Below are 20,063 nucleotides of genomic sequence, written 5' to 3' on the forward strand. Positions count from 1 at the left end.
TTTTTTAAGTACATTATCTTTTTTAGTTGTCCTGCTTAACACATGATAAGAAATCTAAACAGAAAATATTTAAAATGAAATTTCTCTGATTAATTTTGCATTTATGATCACAGAAGAACCCATTATATTAACTTCCAGCAGCACAGGCTGGCTGATATCCAGTATTGAATAAAAGGCCAGTATTGACCCAGTTAGGGTGTGTGTGTGGCCCTGCTGCACAGATTGAATCCTCCTTCTGTTTCATGAACTTTTCCTTCTTTCTTTACAAATGAAAGAAGCTCTGTAGAGTTCACTGTTAGCTCTTTTGGGTCAAATACTGTGACTGTGATTGTTTAAGATGTATTATAAAATGTTTGTATGCAGCTGTACCAGACTTTCAATTCACCTAAGCATGAAATATGACACAATCCTTACAAATCCTTGCATTTTCCTCCTTTTTCCATATCTAGTGCCACGGTCTGTGGGACGAGGATGACCCCAAAGAAAAGAGAGCGGCGTCTCGACAGAGTGAGTCAGAGGACGAGAGGAAAGACAAGGAGGAGAGCGACAGGGAGTCTGAACCCGCCTCCTCACTGATCAGTGAGAGGAGAGGCTCCACTCACACCTTGAGATCCATGAACTTTGGGACTTCCATTGACTCAGGACACGTCCAGGTTCATTACCCACAGCAGCAGACCTACCAGCGCCGCAAGAGCTCCAGCGGAGGCTCGCACATTTCTCACCGGTCTCTCCACTCGTCTGCACGGTCCAAGAGAGGTGAACATCCTTGTCTACTGTCTTTTTCTTACTACTAACTGAACATCTGGTGTGAAACATGAGACAGTCTTCCCACACTGTCCCAAATGGGACACATTTATTTAAGTTGCAATAATAGGCACCTGAGCAATTGAGAAAATGCGAGAGCTGCATCCCTGCTTTTAGACTTGTGGGAGCAAATGTGTGCTTTTGCATCCCCACTTTTTGATCACACAAATTCGCTATTTTTAAAAATCTGAATTACATTCAGGTTAAATCTTTGCCACCATGGCAAAAAAAAAATCACTAATCAAATCAGAAACAAAAACAAAATGTTCCACAATCAATCATCTGTAAGGTGATCACAAAACTCTACGCTACCAGAGCTGATATTCTGATAAAATCGAACATTCAACAGGGATTATATTGATGCCAAAATGATGATAAGACTATCAACATATAACTCCCTTTAGCTTTTGTTTCTATGGTTATGTGTTTTTGAGCATGAAGGAATTTACTAATATGCCATATTTCTTAAAAGGAGTTTGGCAGTGTTTGATATGACAGAATTATGATAGTGTAATTTAAACTGAGTTTTATGGTGAAAGAGCAGCTTTATTAATTGTGGCTGAAGGCTCTATATTGCAGAAAATTTCTCTTTTAGTTGTTAATTCAAATGTGTGCCTCTGGCACATTCCAGTAAAAAGACCCACACTCAGTTTTTGGCCCCACTTCTGCAGTGGGTCTGGTGCCCTTACCTTGGATTAATGTGTAATTTTCTAGTAAATATAACTGTGTCTCCTCTAACAATAATAACCATTGCAGCACTATAAAATAGAAGGAATCCTCTGGGTGTGTATCACAACAAAACTCAATTTCCTGTGGTCTCCTGCGTTGACCCTTGGATTTGGTCTCTGTGTTTGTGGATCTCAGGATGTACCAGTGTCTCCACGCCTCGTCATGGTTCATTTACAACTTGAAATGTAAATTGTTTCCACAGGAAGTACCGCTTCCAAAAACAGCAGCCACAAGGATGGCAGCGAGGCCAGCGTCCATCAGAAGACCCGCAAACAGATGATCATGGAGAAGCTGAGGGAGCAGCTCTTCAAAGGAAAAGCTTTCATCATAAAGCGGTACAATGAAGCGGAGCTGGATCATAAAATTTTTGTCTCTTGATCTCCATTCATGGCTTCTTACCGGCTGTAATTATACAAGAAAGTGCGTAACTTTATGAGGGCATTGATGAGAACTGTGCTCAGACGAATAATGGTGATGCACTGTGGAAATCGTATCGGTGATACAGCAGCTAAAACCTTTCAAAGGTCTAAATTTAGATGTTTAATTACAGCGTTCCCGTTAGGCCAGTCAGTCTAATTTTTGTAAGTGCTGTTATTGTTATTGTTCTAAATGTAATCACAGCAGGACAAGTGGTTTCTGAGAACAGTAACTGAAATACAGAGATATTTAGATCATTTTTGAATCATTTTATTTAAACATTACATCCTCATGGAGATTAAATATCTCTTTGTCAGGAAGGTTCTGGCAAAGATAGGTAGTAATAACAATCCGTTATAGACAAACAACATAAGAAATACAATATATGCAGTAAAGTCATAATTAAAGGGAATCCTATTATAAAACCCTTTAAAATGCAGATGTTTTATCCTAAACCTAAATGGTGCCCTGTTGTGAACCATACAAATATATAAAACTAATCCAAAACAATAAGTTAGTGAGACTGTCACAGTATTTTAAAATAGTCCTCCTACACTTAGAGAAAGATTTCCTCCAACTTTGAAACTATGGATTAGAGACCAATTGCATCATCTGACAGAAGAAAAAAAATCATGCTACAAGAGTTTGTGCCATCAACTTTTACACAATTTTGCAACAGGTTCTCGATCAGGTAGAAAAGATAGGACATAAATTTCAAATGTATATGTATACATATATAGCTTTAAGCTTTTTATTTCCTTTTCTTAACTTTGAAATTAGTGTTATTTGCATGTTTAGAGAACATTTATTATGTTAACCAACGAACTTATGTTTTTGTATGTCATATTTCAATGGTGCAATAGTCTGACTCACCCGATGCACACTGCAGGTTTAAGTCCTGTCATTGGTTGCTTGCTTCAAACGGCATCTGTGTTTTCAAAATCCCTGGGAAACGAGAACAACCTCCTAGTTGCAACCTACACACTGAAAATGGCACATTAGTGCCTAATGACACATGGGAATGTAAACAAGCTAACAACTGTGACCTTTTCATTTGCAGTGATGTATGTCATTTTAATGCCAAAATTTATCAAACTTCACAACATCACATTGTGTCAGTGTCATGACAAAGCACCTGTGTTAAATATAGATGCAGTACAATGTGTTTCCAAGTGAGATTGCATGTCTCTCATTCAAGCCTCACAGTGGTTTGGTCCACTGAATACCTATAGCCACAGGCCTTTTTTTACTGCCAAAATTGCAGGGGTGGGTGATACCACAAAATCTGGCTTTGATCCGACACCAAGTAATACGTGGACAGAATCACCAGTTTTGATACAGGTGCTATTTATTACTAAAAGCAACTCATTTACTTTCATACTGGGGAGAACAGTTTGTCATTATTTAGGAAGTGAATGCATTATTAATAGGTCAAATCTGCCTGAATGTAGGAATCATTTTACACTTACACAATAACCTTATTGTGTACCTTATTCATTTCAGCAATTTACGTATTTCAGGTTTAAGGTATATATTTTTTTTTCAGCTCCATTAAAACAATTATTCTAGATAATAAGTTTCAATGAGGTGAATATATTATTTGAATGACTGAATATATGTTCAGGTTAACTCATCGACTAAAGACAGTTATTCAAGAGCAATTTCAGTTTGAATGTAACTTTTGACTAAAATATTGACTAACTCTTCTTTGTCTCTGAAAAGACCAGTCAGCTCTGTGTTGAGGGTCTGGATGCTGAGGCATTTCCCTCCTCCTCCTCCCTTCTTTTCTGTTCCAACTCTAACTTTTCTTCATAGTGGTGTTATGTGTTTTGTCAAAGCCAAGTCTAACTGTATCAGCACATTTGAAGGCAGTAGTAGTTGCACCACAAGATGTGTAATGATGAGCAGAAGTTACCTGGTACATTTCATTCACCCGCCACGAGTGAACCAACTCATGAACCATGATAACGGCAACAGAATACCATTAGTTTCTTTGCTCGTGACATTGTTTCTTCTTATTTCTTTGTAGGTTCATGGAGATCTACCTTCCTATGAGGCAATTCTTCCATAACTTGATCCATCCAGAGTACAGCGCAGTCACAGATGTCTACGTTCTGATGTTCCTCGCTGACACAGTTGACTTCATCATCATTGTGTTTGGATTCTGGGCGTTTGGTGTAGGTTTTAAAAATAGATTCAGATTAAATTTATTCTGTTACTTCTATCAACATTAACATTCATGCATTTCCCTTCCAGAAACACTCAGCGGCGGACATCACATCGTCTCTGTCGGAGGATCAGGTGCCGGGACCTTTCCTGGTCATGGTCTTGATCCAGTTCGGAACGATGGTGGTGGACCGGGCCCTCTACCTCAGAAAGTCTGTCATGGGAAAAGTCATCTTCCAGGTCATCCTGCTCTTTGGTATCCACTTCTGGATGTTCTTTATCTTGCCAGGAGTCACACAAAAGTAAGAACTCAATCTTACTTCACATTGATATGTTCTTTAATGTCCTGATTAATTTGATTAAAGTTCAATATTTTGAGGTGCCAAAGTTTGTATGTCATAGGTTTCAGATATGGTTAAATATGGCTTTGGTTCATGCCAGTCACCTCTCTCTTCTAACTGTTACTATTTGAATAAAGAAAAAATGATTAAAAGATGTTTTGTATTAATGTGTTTTAGATTTAGAAAGTTTTTAGTTACAAATGTTTTATAGCTGAAAGGAGTTGCGACTGTAAACCTCAGTTCAGCCATGACGCAACAGTTTTCTGCCCTTTATGTTCACTTGCCAAAACACCCATCCCTTGTGAGATTTACATGCTATTTTATTAAGTTAACAAGTTCTGATTTTTAAGTTAATTTTACTAAAATGTACAAGTCCAATATAACCTGATTAGCTCAAGACCTTAACACACACACGGTGCAACTGAATGAACTAAGACATGGTTACAAAAATATGCACTCAATGGTTTTATGCTAATATGACATGTGGTCAATTTCTTTTTCAATAAAACAAATAATTTGTGTTCACATAACAAAAACACATGATCACAAGAGTTGCGGTGTTATGCTGAAAACAATGTTTTGCTTTCTAAACAAACTTGTAGCAATTTCCTGTAGTTATGTTTTTACTTTGTAAGAATGAGTCAAAGCAAAGTTTATTTTTACAGTGCAGGTTTTGTTTGCAAAGCTTAAAGGGACAGTCAGTCTGGGTCATAAACGGGTCATAATTTTTGGAAAGAAACACTCCAGAAAAATCTAGATAAATAAAACAGCCCAGGGTAAAACCTGTATGATTTGAGTCTCTTTAAAAAAAAATCAGAATACTGTTTTTTGTGCTGCCTATAAACAAAAGAACAAAAGAACCAGACTACTTTATCACTCAGTACTCACTCAACTGTCTCTTTTCTTTTCCCCCCGCAGGCGTTTCAGCGAGAACATAGTTGCTCAGATGTGGTATTTTGTCAAGTGTGTCTACTTTGGCCTCTCAGCCTATCAGATCCGCTGTGGTTACCCCACCCGCGTTTTGGGAAACTTCCTCACCAAGAGCTACAATTATGTCAACCTCTTCCTGTTTCAAGGGTGAGTTATCCTGGCGGAGTATCTTTTCTTCCAGCTAGGCAAACAGGGTCAAGGTCTGGTCATGATGGTGTCAACAAGCTGCTGATGCAAGAGTGGAAGGAGACAGATAAAGGGGTTATACCTGCAGTTATTTGTTGCAAAAAACAAGACTTTTGTTAAGGAGGAAATGAACTAAAATGATCAGTATTCAGCTCTTTTGTTAAAATGTTTTTTTTATTGAATTTTGCAACATTTTAACTCAGAAGTTCTATTTACATTATGCATTCCATAACATTTTTACACAGTTACACCTATGCTTACAAAGGGGAAGTGAGGGTTTTTGATTATACGATACGAGCAGAAGGGATTTTGTGTTCAAAATAAAATAGAAATGGTTGCCAGACATAGAATTTTTGAAAAGAGCCTTGGACAGTAAGTTTTAGTTGCTGAAGTTTGCCATCATCTCCTCCACCCACCATTTATGGGACATTGGCGCCCTTTTCCAGTTGAAGGGAATCAGTTTTCTAGAACCAGTCACTCCCAGATTCTGGGTTGTGACCATTAGGTGGGTCACAGAGAATTTTATTTGGGTTGCCAAATAAATAAAAGACTTTTAACATTCTGCACATGCAAGATTTATATCTGCAGTACACCTTTATTAAAGCATTTAATATGTGTAATTTGTTTTACTGATGACAGAGAAAAACAGCTGATTAATGTCGTCTAATACCACACTTATTTTGTCTAATTTATGAAGTATGTTGAAATCTTACAGGAAACAAAAACAGTGAGTGGTAGCTCATCCTCAATGTATTAATTTCTCATTTGTAAAGTATTTAATGTGTGTACATTTTCAATAACATCCATTAAGATACCACATCTCCAGTTACTTATTAGATTTATGTTAAAAGGAGAAGAAATTCTCTCCAGCATATTTACATTTTTAATCAGCTTTGTGTTTGTACTTCTGCTGACTATTTGTGCACTAGTGGTCTAAATTGTGCAAGATTATTTTAGGGCTGTCAGTCATATAACTCTTAAATTATTTTAACTGAGATCATTGTTGATGTTTTGGTCTCTGATTAGAGAAACATGCAGAATATCAGTGCTCAAAAAAGCCAAACTTTTTGTTTTTCTTTTATTGTAGGTATTCAATCATTGTACCAAAAAAGGTGATTGATGTAAATAAAGATGGACACTGGTTCCACTTCCTCCCACTGTACCAAAATGAAACCAAAATATCGAGTTTACACCCAGCTGACTGAAACGCTAGCAGAGCTAAGCTGTTAATCGTAATGTGAAACCCAGTTTTTATAGTATTAAATAACTAATTAAAATCAAACTTATCAGAAAAATGAACACTTGAACATTCATTGGCATGATAAGAATTTCCCATAATGACAGACACCATCTTTGGGAGAAGTTTATTTGATGTTTTAGTTTGGTACATGTTGAATCTGCTGACATGGAGGGGGTGGGTTTTATGATCTGTACTGCAGCCCACCACCAGGAGACTGTAATGTTTTCCATTTCTATATGTGTCAACAGTAAAAACATGTTAGCAATGACTAAAATGTGAGCTAAAGTCCCAGCCTATTATGCCTGCCCTTCTCTTGGACAAATTTAAGAAATTCATGAGGATGGTTTTCTGAATACCGACATTAAATCTGATTTTATTTCAGCTTCACATTTTGCCACAATAACTAAAAGACTTGTCTGTTGTTTGTAGTTTCCGTCTGGTACCGTTCCTGACGGAGCTGCGAGCCGTGATGGACTGGGTTTGGACCGATACCTCGCTGTCTCTGTCCAGCTGGATCTGTGTAGAGGACATCTACGCTCACATCTTCATCCTCAAATGCTGGAGAGAGTCTGAGAAGGTGTTTATCATTGTGGCGTCAGTCTAGTGTGAGAAGAATCAGATTTAAAGCCAAAGTCTGTCATGTTGGAATTCATGCTGAAATTTACTTATGTGATTTGTTGATGTAGATCTTTTTTAAAAATGTGAAGATTGAATTCTCATCTGGATTGGCTGGCTTCTCACTTTATGCAATGAAATACATATTAAATAACAAGAAATTATATACATATTTATATATATAAATATATAATATAATATTCCCAACAGTGGACTAAAAACATGTATATTCTATGTGCCATTAGGCAAGGCAGGTTTATTTGTACAGCACTGTTCAACAACAAGACATAATGTAAAAGAAGCATAAGGCAATACAAAATAGATTTCAACATAATTAAGAGTTAAACAGAAAATAAAAAGATAAAACAGGAAAGTAAAAGTTAAAGTACAGTTTAAGATATTTTAAGTTAGTGATCAAAAGCCACAGATTAGGCGAGAAGAGTTGTCTTCACTCTTGATTTAAAAGAACTGAGAGTTGCAGCAGAACAGATTTTCAGATATGTGGCGCATCAAAACTAATGATGTCTCTCAATGTTTAGTTTTGACTGTGAGGACATCAGAAATGTATTTTGGCCCTAAACCATTCAGTGCTTTATAAACAGACAGCAGGATTTTAAAGCAGTTCTTTGGCAGACAGGAAGCCACTGTAACAACTTCAGACCTGGAGAGATGTGATCCATCTTTCTGGTCTTAGTGAGGACACAAGCATTGATGTTCTGAAAGTACAGTAACTCTAAAGTACAGTAACTAATGCACTCTACAACAGTGTTGGGGTAACATGTTACAGAAATATATTACTTTTAGCAGTAAAGAAGTATCACAATGCATTCCTAAGGGGGATTTTGGTAATTCTATTATATTTACTATGTAAAGAAACATGTTACAAACAGCGCTGGATTTATTTCAGAAGTGAGGGAATGAAAAGGGTGTGAAAATGTTTCATCTGGTGTCAGGAAAGTTCCAGCCACCTCACTAATGGTTAAAGCTATGAACCAGCACAAATATGACAATTAAACCAATGTGACCATGTTCTGGACAGACTGATTACAAACTATTATAAGCAGAGAGCCAGAGAGCAGCACCATCTGCCCTGCATAGGCAGCAGCATGTAGATAAATATATTCATTCAGTGCCTTTTTACTGGGCATCAAATTTGCGTTAATGTGCATATCGTTAAAAAAAATGTACTTCAAGTGTCAATAAACACTTGAGTTCACTGTTACTTCCCTGAGATACGAACCTGCATGGAGCCTTTGCAGACAGCTGCATAGATAAAAATGAGTTCATCTGTTGCAGATCAAACTGATAGAAATGAAGGCTGCTGTCAGTCGAAGAACTTTTAAAAATTCAATTTTCCTTCTGAAATATATGTTGAATTTTCATTTAACATTGTTGTAGGTCTAAAGCAAATCTTACATTTTCCTATTGACAAAATTTGTAGTCTATACACTGAATGGAAAAAAAAAGTTAAATATTTCCAGGGCTGTCACCTAATAGTCCACTTAACTGTTAGTCCATGAGAAGAGTCTTAGTCGACCCTGTTTTTCAGACGAGAATACCCTAACCTCAAACTGCATCTTGTCGTTAGGCCTGGGGAATCGTCATAAATGTGCAACCAGTCAATTAATCTTTACCTTTATAACCCCCTCAGTCCAGGTGTAGACAGCATCAGGGCTGCTGGAGTAAAGATGATACCAAGTTTCATGAGGACTGCTTATAAAATACCTGCTGTCTGATGTAAGAACAGCAGCTGTTTTAGTCTGCATGCAGGTCACTGTCTTTCATCTCATCCTTCTGCAGAGGTATCCTCAGCCACGAGGCCAGAAGAAGAAGAAGGTGGTGAAGTACGGGATGGGAGGGATGATCGTAGTGCTGCTGATCTGTATCGTCTGGTTCCCGCTGCTCTTCATGTCCCTCGTTAAGTCTGTGGCTGGAGTTGTCAACCCGCCGCTGGACGTTTCGTTTGAAATCACGCTGGCTGGTTTTCAGGTGTGGACACAGTTTCTTTCATCAACTCATTTGAGCCAAATCATGCTTGCCAAGTGCATTACTGAGAAACAAAGACCAAACAGAAATAACAGGAGAACAAAGAGATGCTCTGCGCAAAATCCTAATCCTGCACAAATCCGTTTGAAGGGAAATGAATTCCTCTGAGTAGACTCCAAGTAGATCTGGATGAAGTCAATAAATCTGTGATTCAGTCTAAGGTAAAGCCAGGTCTTTATTTGAGTGTTTTGAAGTGGCGCTCTTTGATCAGTTTGTGTGATTACTCCTGGTCTGTGAGGGGAAAGAGAAGCCAGAGGATTGTGATCATATCTTTTTAGCTTGTGTGAGTATTCTGGCTGCAGGGTTTAATGTTTGTGTATCTTGGGCATATTCACGTTTAACATGTAACATGCTTTCAACCTTAAGAAGACATTTGCTTATTTACAAATGCATTTTCCTCTTCTCTCAGCCCATCTTCACCATGAGCGCTCAGCAAAACCAGCTGCAGGGTGTGAAACCGAGTGACTATCAGACATTTTTAGAAAAGTATAAACATGATGATGTAAGTACATGAAATACAAATACAATATGTCAGTCGTTGTGTTTATGATGCATATTCATGCCATTCACTGTATTCAAACAGAGTAGTGAGAGTATAATGTGAGTAAAAGCCAGAGAAGTACACTGATAAGACACAATAAGCTGTACTTTGTGTCAAATTAGACAAAAACCTAGAAACGTGTTCTTCATACGACAGTATTCGACCATTTATTAGACCCTTATTAGATGTTATTATAGGGAAATTAGGGGCACATTACAACATAACTGTGCTGTAAACTAAAGTGTGTTATTTTTCCCACAGTTAGAGGGTAATTAGGGACTCAAAGCAAAGGCAAATTTCTGCCCTTTGCACACAATTAGTAGACAAAGTATTTTCTATGCTATTCTAACTGTCCCTTAACTTGAACATCTTTACATCTAATTTAGACATGGTAAAATTAAGACAAAATGGTCCATTGAAATTTTGTTATATTCTGTTCCTAATATGTGGTTTTGTCACACTGGTAGGAGGCCTTGCAGTGGCTGGAGGGCTACATGGCTGAGGACCTGTGCATCGCACAGCTGAAAGGTAGCTCCAACTCTCTGTGGACCATCAGTCCGCCCAGCAGAACCAACCTGATGGAGATGCTGGACTCCACAGAGGAGTTCCTCATAACCGTGTCCTGGTCCGTGCAAAGGTACACAATGTGGAAATATCCCCGCTTCTTGTTTGTTCACCATGTGCACGTGCAACTAAGTGACAATTAATGACAGTGGTAATTAATAAATTTTTTGAACAGCTGATACCCTTTTATTAACCAAACATGATACTGTCACCTAAAATCAATTCATCAACCTGTTAACCTCATTAATGTTTCAAACAGATGCTTCTTGAGCATTCCATGGTTTTCACAGTATTTTGTTGCCCGTCTCAACTTTTTTTAAACAAGTTATAATCATCAAATTCAGAAAACGTTTAGCAGTTTGAATATTTAATATCTTGTCTTTGTACTGTGTTTAATTGAATATAAGTGGAAAATTATTTGCAAATATCTGCAAATATCTGTTTTACTCAATGTCCTTTTTTTGGTATTGGGATTTGTAAATAATTGGCATGGAACTTTACATGAACATGACATACTGTATATACTTTCTGGGCGTATACATGTATAGATACTGTATATATGTACAGTATATAAGTATATGAATGTATTGTTTTAATTTATTTAATTTGATTGTAAATATATATTTAATATTTGTATATGTGTTCTCTTGCATTTCATTCTACAACCCTGTGTTGTAAAATGTCAATCAATGATACCTTGAAAACAAACTGTCCTGCTTGAATAGGGGCTGCTGGTATATAGCAAATTCATCAAATAAATTAATAATCAATATTTAAAGATGTACAGCTGCAGTTTCATGAGGTGAAAATTCCTTGAAAGTAATGTCTGTTTGTTTTTCCTCTTGTTTTGTTCTCAGAAACCTGACACTTGGTGCCAAGGCTGAAACAGCATCTGGAAAAGAAGTGAAGCCTCTTCAGCAGCACATAAAGAATGAACTCAGAGAGCTCTTAAATGGGACAAGAAATGCCTCCGTGTGAGTATATCAGCTACTCCATTTTTTGCATGTCTTTTTTTCACACTTTTATGCAATGATAAATATTTCTGTGTGCATTAGAAAATATTTCTAAACAGCACCTACAAATCTGTTTACCCCCTTGGATGTTTTTCTCTCTCATTGCTTTTTTAAATGGAGTCATGGTCAATATAATTTGGCTTTTTTGACAAACAAATTAAATGTAAATGTAATTCAATGTCGAAGTGAAAACAGATTTCCACAGTAATGTCAATCAAATAAAAACATGTACTGTAAAATAAGTGATTCCATAAATATTCACCCCCTTATAAGTGACTGACCTAATTCAACAGAGGTTCAGCCAGTTGATGCTCAATTGGTCTCACAATTAATGAAATGGAGATCGTCTGAGTGCCGTGAATGTGTCTCAAGTGATTGTAGTATAAAAACACCTGTGTCTGGAAAGTCCTGGCTACAATTACACCATGAAAACAACGCTCTAAGTAACTCCGAGAAAAGGTTATTGAAAGGTATAACTCAGGGGATGGATCCAAGTCGGTGAACATCTCCTGGAGTTCAGTTAAATCCATCATTAAGAAGTGGAAGGAATATGGCATAGGTGTAAATATGCCTAGAGCAGGCTGTCCTCACAAACTGAGAAACTGTGCAAGGAGGAGACTAGTGAGGGAGACCACAAGACACTTACGACTACTCTGAAGGAGTTAAAAGCTTCAGCAGCTGAGATGGGAGAGACTCTACATACAGCAACTGTTGCCCGGGTTCTTCAGCAGTCAAAGCTTTATAGGAGAGTGGCAAAGAGAAAGCCACTGTTGGAAAAGCTCAGATTAAATCTCGACTAGAGTTTTGGCTATCAGATTAGACGCCATGTTTGGCAGACACCAAACACACCATCCCCACTGTGAAGCATGGTCGTGGCAGCGTCATGCTGTGGGGATGCTTCTTGGCAGCAGGCCCTGGAAGGCTTGTAAAGGTAGAAGAAAAAAACGAATGCTGCAAAATATAGTGAAATCCTGGAGGATAATCTGATTCAGTCTGCAAGAGAGCTACAACTTGGGAGAAGATTTATTTTCCAGCAAGACAAGAACCTGAAGTACCTGAAGCGTTTAAGGACAACAAGGTGAATGTTCTGAAGTGGCTGAGTCAAAGCCTAAACCTCAATCCGATAAAGAATTTGTGGCTGGACTTAAAGAGGGCTGTTCATGCCCGACCTCTGTACAACCTGACAGAGTGAGCAGTTGAAGAAGAATGGAGTGTCCTGATGTGCAAGCCTGATTGAGACCTATCCACACAGCGCTCAGAGCTGTGATTGTCGCCAAAGGTGCATCTACTAAATACTGACTTGAAGGGGGTGAATATTTATGCAATAATTTATTTTACATACTTTATCTTTATTTAATCGACATTACTTTGTAGAAATCTGTTTTCACAAGTTTTTTTTTTGCCCTTTTTTGTCAAAAAAGCCAAATTATATTGACCATGATTCCATTTTTAAAAGCAATAAAAATGGGAAAACATACAACATACAATACTTTTTATAGGCACCTTATATATATATATATCTTGGAATACATCTGAGTCCTTCTGTGCTCATTCATTAATATGATTCCATATCTCTCCCTCTGCAGGACCATAAATGAGGTCTTCCCTCGTTTTATTCGAGCTCCCAGTGACTCAGATGCCAAGCCCGTTGAGCAGCTTCTTACAGGTGAACATCTTCAGACTGTGCTCTTCTGCAGATGTTACGTGGTTGGGTTACAACAAAGGTCGACTCAGTGCTTGTAGGAATATGTATAAAGCTTTGGGTCATCTTCGTATGTTCATATCTGAGTAAAATGTTCAAATCAAAGCAATATCAGTTGTCCACATCAGTTGTCAAGTGTCCACTGTGTTTAGAACATTTTCCCTGCCTTACTGACAGACAGCCTTTACTGACAGTGAACTGAAGCCATCGTCTGTGCTCTCTTTACAACCACAAAACTCCACTGAAAAACTCCCCTGCAGGACACGGAAGCTGCTGGTTTATCGCTGCCTCGATGTGCAACAAGTAATGTTAGGTCAGACCCGAACAAATGTGTTAAAACACCAAAGTTAAACAATAACACAAACTAACTAACAAGCACAAACTTCTTCAACTCCCGTGTTGTGCGAGGTTTCTGTCCATGGAGTCTTGTGGTTTGTAAAGAGAGCAGAAATGGCGGCTTCAGTTCCCCATTGTAAAACGCTGCCTGACGACAAAGTAAAGCAGCGAACATGTTCTGACTACAGCGTACATGTAAAACCATATTGATTTGTTTTTAGGTGTTCCTTTGTTTTTGTGGCTAAAATATGTTTTGCCCACACACTCTTGGAAAATGGTCTAAACAGCAAAATTAGCTGTATTTGATTCAGGTTTTCTAATAGTTTTGAATGTTTATTTTCATTCAGATCTGAGTGAATACTTAATGAGAAACTAAACTTTGATATCATACAATGTTTTGTTACTGGGTCTTTTGTAAATGTTTAAGTGTCCTGTTTTTGTTTTTTTTTTCAAAATCAACAAAATGAAATTATTTTTGTAGCTTTATTCTGATGAAATAACACAATATCATTCTTCATCAAAACAGAAAATAAATGGCTGAACATAACCTTGACCTTGAGGCGAGATGACAAGGATCAGAACCAGCAGTGGTGGGTTGTGAACCAGACAGAGATGGGCCCGATAAACATTAGTTCTGAAAAACCAGGACTGGAGCTCTACGTGTTCAGCGACCAAGTCAGCCCCCCAAGTCTGGGCTTTCTTGCTGGATATGGGTATGTAGCCATCAGTCCTGCTTTGGTGTTTGACTAAGATGTCTGTGTTTACTTTCAGGGGATATTTTACATTTTATCTAGTATTTTTATCTAAAGTTGTACAACCAGAGAACATGCAGGGGTTTGGTGGTTATTCACCTTACTTGCATGGGAGAACAGCAGTTTTTTTTGTTATTAATGGATAATATTGAATCTTCAAGCCCCTCCTTTGGAAACGCCCACTATGTAAATTCTGCAGCTAGGGGTCTTTTCACATTAAAATAATAACAGAAGACATTGTTTGTTGACATTGTGAACTTGTGTGGGATCTTGGGAGTTGTTTTCTTCACACCATAGCCGATGAAAATTTATCTGACATGACTCTGTTCATGGACAAAGGAATTAAGGTTACAATTAGTCATGTTCACTGTCTTCCAGCTGCACTCTCTGACGTATCCCCTGTTTTAATGGAACTAGCAATGGCTAGCATGAAATACACTGTTACCTTGAATAAAGTACATATTTCTGTGGGTTTGACTATTACTGAAAACATTTTGGATAACACAAGACATTTCAATGCAGAAATGTGACAATTTCCAGGGATGACTGACCAGAAACCGGAACCGGCTGGTTTTCAACGTGACCGGTGTTGAATTCCTTCTGGTTTTCAATTTAACTGGTTACCACTGGAGTGTGTGTGTTGTGTTCAGCAGCTGTGTGTGCTCCTGTCACCAGATTCGTCACATATTCACCAACATATTTACTTGTGATTTTAAATGTTGCATCTCATGTCTACTGTGGTGAAAATTATTGTTTAAGCAAGCACTACATAGCAGACACCTATGAAAACACCAATTTAAGTAATATAATATTTGCAAGATCGCGCTGGGCTGGTCTCTGTCTCACCAGAGCAAAGTAATAAGGTCTCCCTGTGCCAGAAGCCACTCGAGCAAAATAACCCGAACATGCTCATTAACGGCATTTTCTCGAGGCTGTGGCCAAATGGACCGCTACGTTACAGCCCCACACAACACTACACATTATAACAAAGACATACTTTTAAACAGCGATGATCTAACACAGATAATACTGTCAAAATACACGAAATAATTGCAGCACGGCGCCATGGGAAGAGTACAAGATAAATGGGAAGATTTTACACACAACATAATGCTGAAGGCATGGACTTGTTGAGTTATTTGTTGTTTATTTTTGTACAGTAAAATACAGGCGCACTCACTCAGACCACCTTATTTGTTATTAAGGGCTCATTAATATCATATTTACTTCAAATGAGCCAAGCACGCTGCGTCTTAAATGACTGATTCTGTCCCAAGTGCTGTAAAGTTTTGAAATCAAACTCCATCCCTGTAAAGTAATATTTAAATTGTTAAGTAAACTTAGTGAACTTCAGTGACACATTTCCATTTCCAAACATCCTATAACAATGAATCAACAGACAGCAGTGAAGCAGCACCCCTCGTGGACAAAACAAAACACAATCATATTACAACTTTAGAAACATCTTGGCTGAGTCTTCATTAGATTGTCGTGTAATGTTTAATATTTGGTGTTTTGTTATGGAAATCCAATTTAATTTTACAATAAAAGTTGTGAAAAAATGTTTGTGAATGCTGTCATTTATAGCTCTTAGACTGAAAATCAAAACTGGCCAGAATTGGTATCGGCAGGCCAGGACCTTCAGGAAATCAGCCAAGAAAACTGGAATCTCTGCATCTTTAATAATTTCCTTTTCTTTCTTCCCTGTCTAGGATCATGGGCCTGTACGCCTCTGTGGTTCTGGTCATAGGCAAGTTCGTGCGCGAGTTTTTCAGCGGCATCTCCCATACCATCATGTTTGAGGAGCTGCCCAACGTGGACCGCATCCTCAAGCTGTGCACCGACATCTTCCTGGTGCGAGAGACGGGGGAGCTGGACCTGGAGGAGGACATGTACGCCAAACTCATCTTCCTCTACCGCTCCCCAGAGACGATGATCAAGTGGACCAGAGAGAAAACTCAGTGAGACTCGGCGAGATGATGTTGACCAATGAGACGAACAAGAGCCGCCCGTTCAGAGAAACTGGGCAGTCGCTCTGTTGGTGGGAGCAGCTGTACGAGCCCAGTCACCTGCTGAGGATCGACTCTGCCCTCTTCAACTGAGGCCTGACAGCAGTGATACAGCATTAGCTCCACACTGAAACACTTGTTTGAGTTATAAACTGGCATTTTCTACTATTTACTGAAAAACGTCTGCAGTCGTATTATTCACAATTGAGGACAAATTTGCTGGTGCTGTATTTATCTTGCAAAATCTGGCTCCATTTGGCATCCAGTGGATAAAATAAGCAGCTGGTATTCAGTTAGAGACAAAGAAATCCTTTAGGACAATTTTCTTAAGTTATAAAAACTGCTAACCCTAATATAAAGGTAGATTTTTAAACTCAAATGCCCAGAAGCCTTGTTGCTTTTCACGCCTGCCTCCAACATTTTCAATCGCATGGCAGGCAAAGAGGAGCTCAAACTGAACGCAGCATTAATCTTTAAGGGCTTCCCACCGACAAATAAGTGCACAATAATGACCACATGAGCACAATCTCTAATATTTTCTCCAACTGGAACTCTTGGATCATGGGACTGTGCAATACCGAGCTCTCTTTCCTCCAGGTTTTTCGATGGATGTAGGCCGAGGAAAAAGACAAAAGAAACATGAACATAAAGACCACCTTTTTTTTCTTTTTTTAAAGGCCACATTGGAGCCTCGCCAGAGACACGATGCCGAAAAAAACATGATCAGACAATCTTTACTTGCCTTATTTTGTTTGTATGAGAAGAACTGAAACTCTTATCAACTACATATCTTTCTCAGGAAGAGCTGTTTTCACAGATATTCATCGTTATATGTTACAACATGTAGGCTTTGATGGATCTTAAAGAATATGAGATTGTAGAAACGATGAAAAACTATTTAAATGGCATGAAATTTAATGTGGATGTTGTTCAGATGGACTGATAAATTATGTTTACTGCACAAGGGAGCAGTTTAAAGAGATAGGTTTTTTTTAATGAAATGGGATTGTATGATGTACCCATAGTTTGTGTACTGCCTACATTAGATGGTAGTCGGCATGGTCCCAGTTTGCAGAAGAAACAGGAGTACAGGTGTAGGAATCTAAGCAATGTACTGCTGTGCACAGGGTCAGCAAATCATCTATGTTAACTGTGGACAGATCAGCAAAAATCAATATCAGTTTAAAGGAGGAATAGCAGGAACCATGTTCTTACATTAAAAAAATAGTATTGCTGTTAACTTACTGTTTATGTAATATACATTTGACATATCATGGTCGTTTTATGATTAAGCACAGTAAATATATTACATCTTCCTTTTTCTATATTTATAATCTTTGCCAGCAGACAACCTTTTCTGATAGAAAACCACTGCTATAAAAGCCAAATATCACTCTTTCCAAAGCCATCATATTACTTTGACAAAAGCAATAATTTAACTTATAGAACTACTGCTGCCTCAGCCAATTAGTTTGTTATTTTATTGACATGTATTAAAGGGTCAGTTTGGATTTGCCGAAGCCCAGAGGTGGCAAAAGTACATACATTCTTCCCTCAAGTAGAAGTATAGATACTTGTATTAAGGAAAAAAAGAAAGAAAGACAGAAAGCATATGTACTAGTCCAACTTCACTTCAAAAGTGAAAAAGTACAGGCTCTGAAATGTACCTAAACTATTAAAGTAAAAAAAATCACTATCTGGTTGACATTTCTTTCATAAACTGTTTGATGCTGTTCACTGTTTAATGAGCCAAATATTGATTTTACCTCACAGAACACGGGAGCTGCTGGTCTACAGCTTACCTGATCTAATAGTTTTCTTGTGTTTCTGTAACTTTGGTGAGGCTGAAAAATAACCTTTTAACACACAGCAACTCCTATGTTCTGTGAGGTAAAATGATTTTGCCAGCAGAGTCTGGTTGGTTTGGATAGAGCGGTATTTGGATTATATAATGGTAGTTTCTCATCAAAAAAAGGCTGTCTGATGGCAAGGTAAAGCAGTAAATATAATGTGCACTTCAACTGATTGATTATTTTCTGTGGCTGAAATATAAATTTGCTGCTGACCCTGTCCACAGCTGTACGTAACAGCTGTAGGTAATACACTGACTATTGATAAGTATATCATACAATCACACTTCAAAAAACCCAAGCTATCCCTTTAAGGCTGTATTAAGAAAGTAAAAGTATGGCTGTGGACTGTTTTCCTCACACAGATGAGATTATTTGCCAATCATCCATGTTCTGAATCATCTACAGGTTTGGCAAGAGTCGAGACCAGCAGAGGGCTGTTTCTGAATCAGGGTAACATGCATCAGGTGGTCGACTCTTGCACATCACTTGTGACCCATTCGCTGTTTTTAACTGCGTCTCCCGCAGCTGCGCATTCAGTCACCGAGGAAGAAACGAGCAGACACGTGAAGGGCTGAGACGCAAAGACGCCCTTTGGTCCAAACTATGCATTAGAGGACATTGTAGCATGATAGAAAAACTTCATTATTGTCATGACTAATTTTCATTACATGTACATACAAGTTTAAGGGGGACAGGTCAGGGTGGAATGAAATGTGAAACTTTACCTGTATGTTAAGACAATGTGGTATGATAGAGGTCCAGAGATCTGCTAATAAAACATCTGGAAAGGTGTCACGTTTTGCATTCAGCTGCAGTTTGCATGTGAGAAAGGATGGTGAGTGAGCAGCTGGAGAATCTGTGTGTTGGTCACGAGTGTTTGTAGGATTTTGACGAATAATGAACCAACTGAACATGGGCCTTTCTAACCCACTAGACCACTCTACTTCTCTGAACTTAACTTTTATTTTGATTTATTTGTATTCTGTACAGTTTAAAGGGAAAATTCACCACATTTAATGTGTGGATATCCTGTCAGTGTTGATGGTAAATGTAGTCAGATGAATCAATGGATTTCTTACTGCTGTATTGACCAAGAAAGCTGAGTTCTCCTGCTGCAAAATCTGTTGTTCTTCCCTTTTCCTTCAACTTTATAAATGTGGGTTTATGGAGCCTTAGTGCACTTGTTTTTGCTCCATCTCATTAAGTTGCCATCCTTTGTTTTTTTTTTTTTTTCATTCAGTTTTTCAGTTTCATTCACTGACAGCAATGCTTTCTTTTTCAGGAACGCCCTGGAAGCTACCCAGTACAACCACAGTCTGATCTGCTGGCCTCTGAGGTCAGCTGTGCTCACACACTGCCTGATCTAATGAAGTCCTTTGAAAAATACTCAAAACTAGAGCTGCAATGATCATTGATTAATTAATTAATTGCCAACTATTCAATTAATCACCACCTATTTTGGTAACTGATTAATTGTTTGAGTAATATTTTAAGAAAAAATGTCAAAATTCTCAGATTTCAGCTTCTCAAATGTCAATATTTTCTGATTTCTTTACTCTTCTATGACAGTAAACTGAATATCTTTGGGCTGTGGCCAAAACAAGACTTTTTCAGGATGTCATTTTGAGCTTTGAGAAACACTTTTCAACATTTCCCATTATTTTCATATATTTTATAGACCAAACAACTAATTGATTAATCAAGAAAATGATTGACAGATTAATTGATACAGAAAAAAGCTACATTTCAGGTAAATAACACACAGAAAGAACAGTTTAGCATTTTTATTTTCACCAATGGCAACATATATATCCAGTTT

At 38.0% G+C, this 20,063-nt stretch overlaps 1 protein-coding gene across 2 annotated transcripts in view; it reads left to right on the forward strand.

The window, feature by feature from the left end:
* The window catches only part of piezo2b (piezo-type mechanosensitive ion channel component 2b), a 120,606-nt gene extending 102,674 nt beyond the window's left edge, over positions 1-17,932 (forward strand). For both annotated transcript variants that reach the window (XM_084731678.1, XM_084731679.1), the window contains 13 exons: positions 450-756; positions 1,736-1,868; positions 3,980-4,127; positions 4,207-4,418; positions 5,376-5,534; positions 7,243-7,390; positions 9,229-9,417; positions 9,884-9,976; positions 10,483-10,652; positions 11,437-11,553; positions 13,179-13,258; positions 14,157-14,343; positions 16,095-17,932. In XM_084731678.1, coding sequence (XP_084587804.1) covers positions 450-756; positions 1,736-1,868; positions 3,980-4,127; positions 4,207-4,418; positions 5,376-5,534; positions 7,243-7,390; positions 9,229-9,417; positions 9,884-9,976; positions 10,483-10,652; positions 11,437-11,553; positions 13,179-13,258; positions 14,157-14,343; positions 16,095-16,347 — 2,196 coding nt within the window. In that variant the 3' untranslated portion in view covers positions 16,348-17,932. The remainder of the gene's footprint in view (positions 1-449; positions 757-1,735; positions 1,869-3,979; positions 4,128-4,206; positions 4,419-5,375; positions 5,535-7,242; positions 7,391-9,228; positions 9,418-9,883; positions 9,977-10,482; positions 10,653-11,436; positions 11,554-13,178; positions 13,259-14,156; positions 14,344-16,094) is intronic.
* Positions 17,933-20,063: the final 2,131 nt, after the last annotated feature.

The sequence above is a fragment of the Lutjanus erythropterus genome, chromosome 12 (assembly GCF_056507025.1).
Source record: "Lutjanus erythropterus isolate fLutEry1 chromosome 12, fLutEry1.hap2, whole genome shotgun sequence".
Classification (NCBI taxonomy): Eukaryota; Metazoa; Chordata; class Actinopteri; order Lutjaniformes; family Lutjanidae; genus Lutjanus; species Lutjanus erythropterus.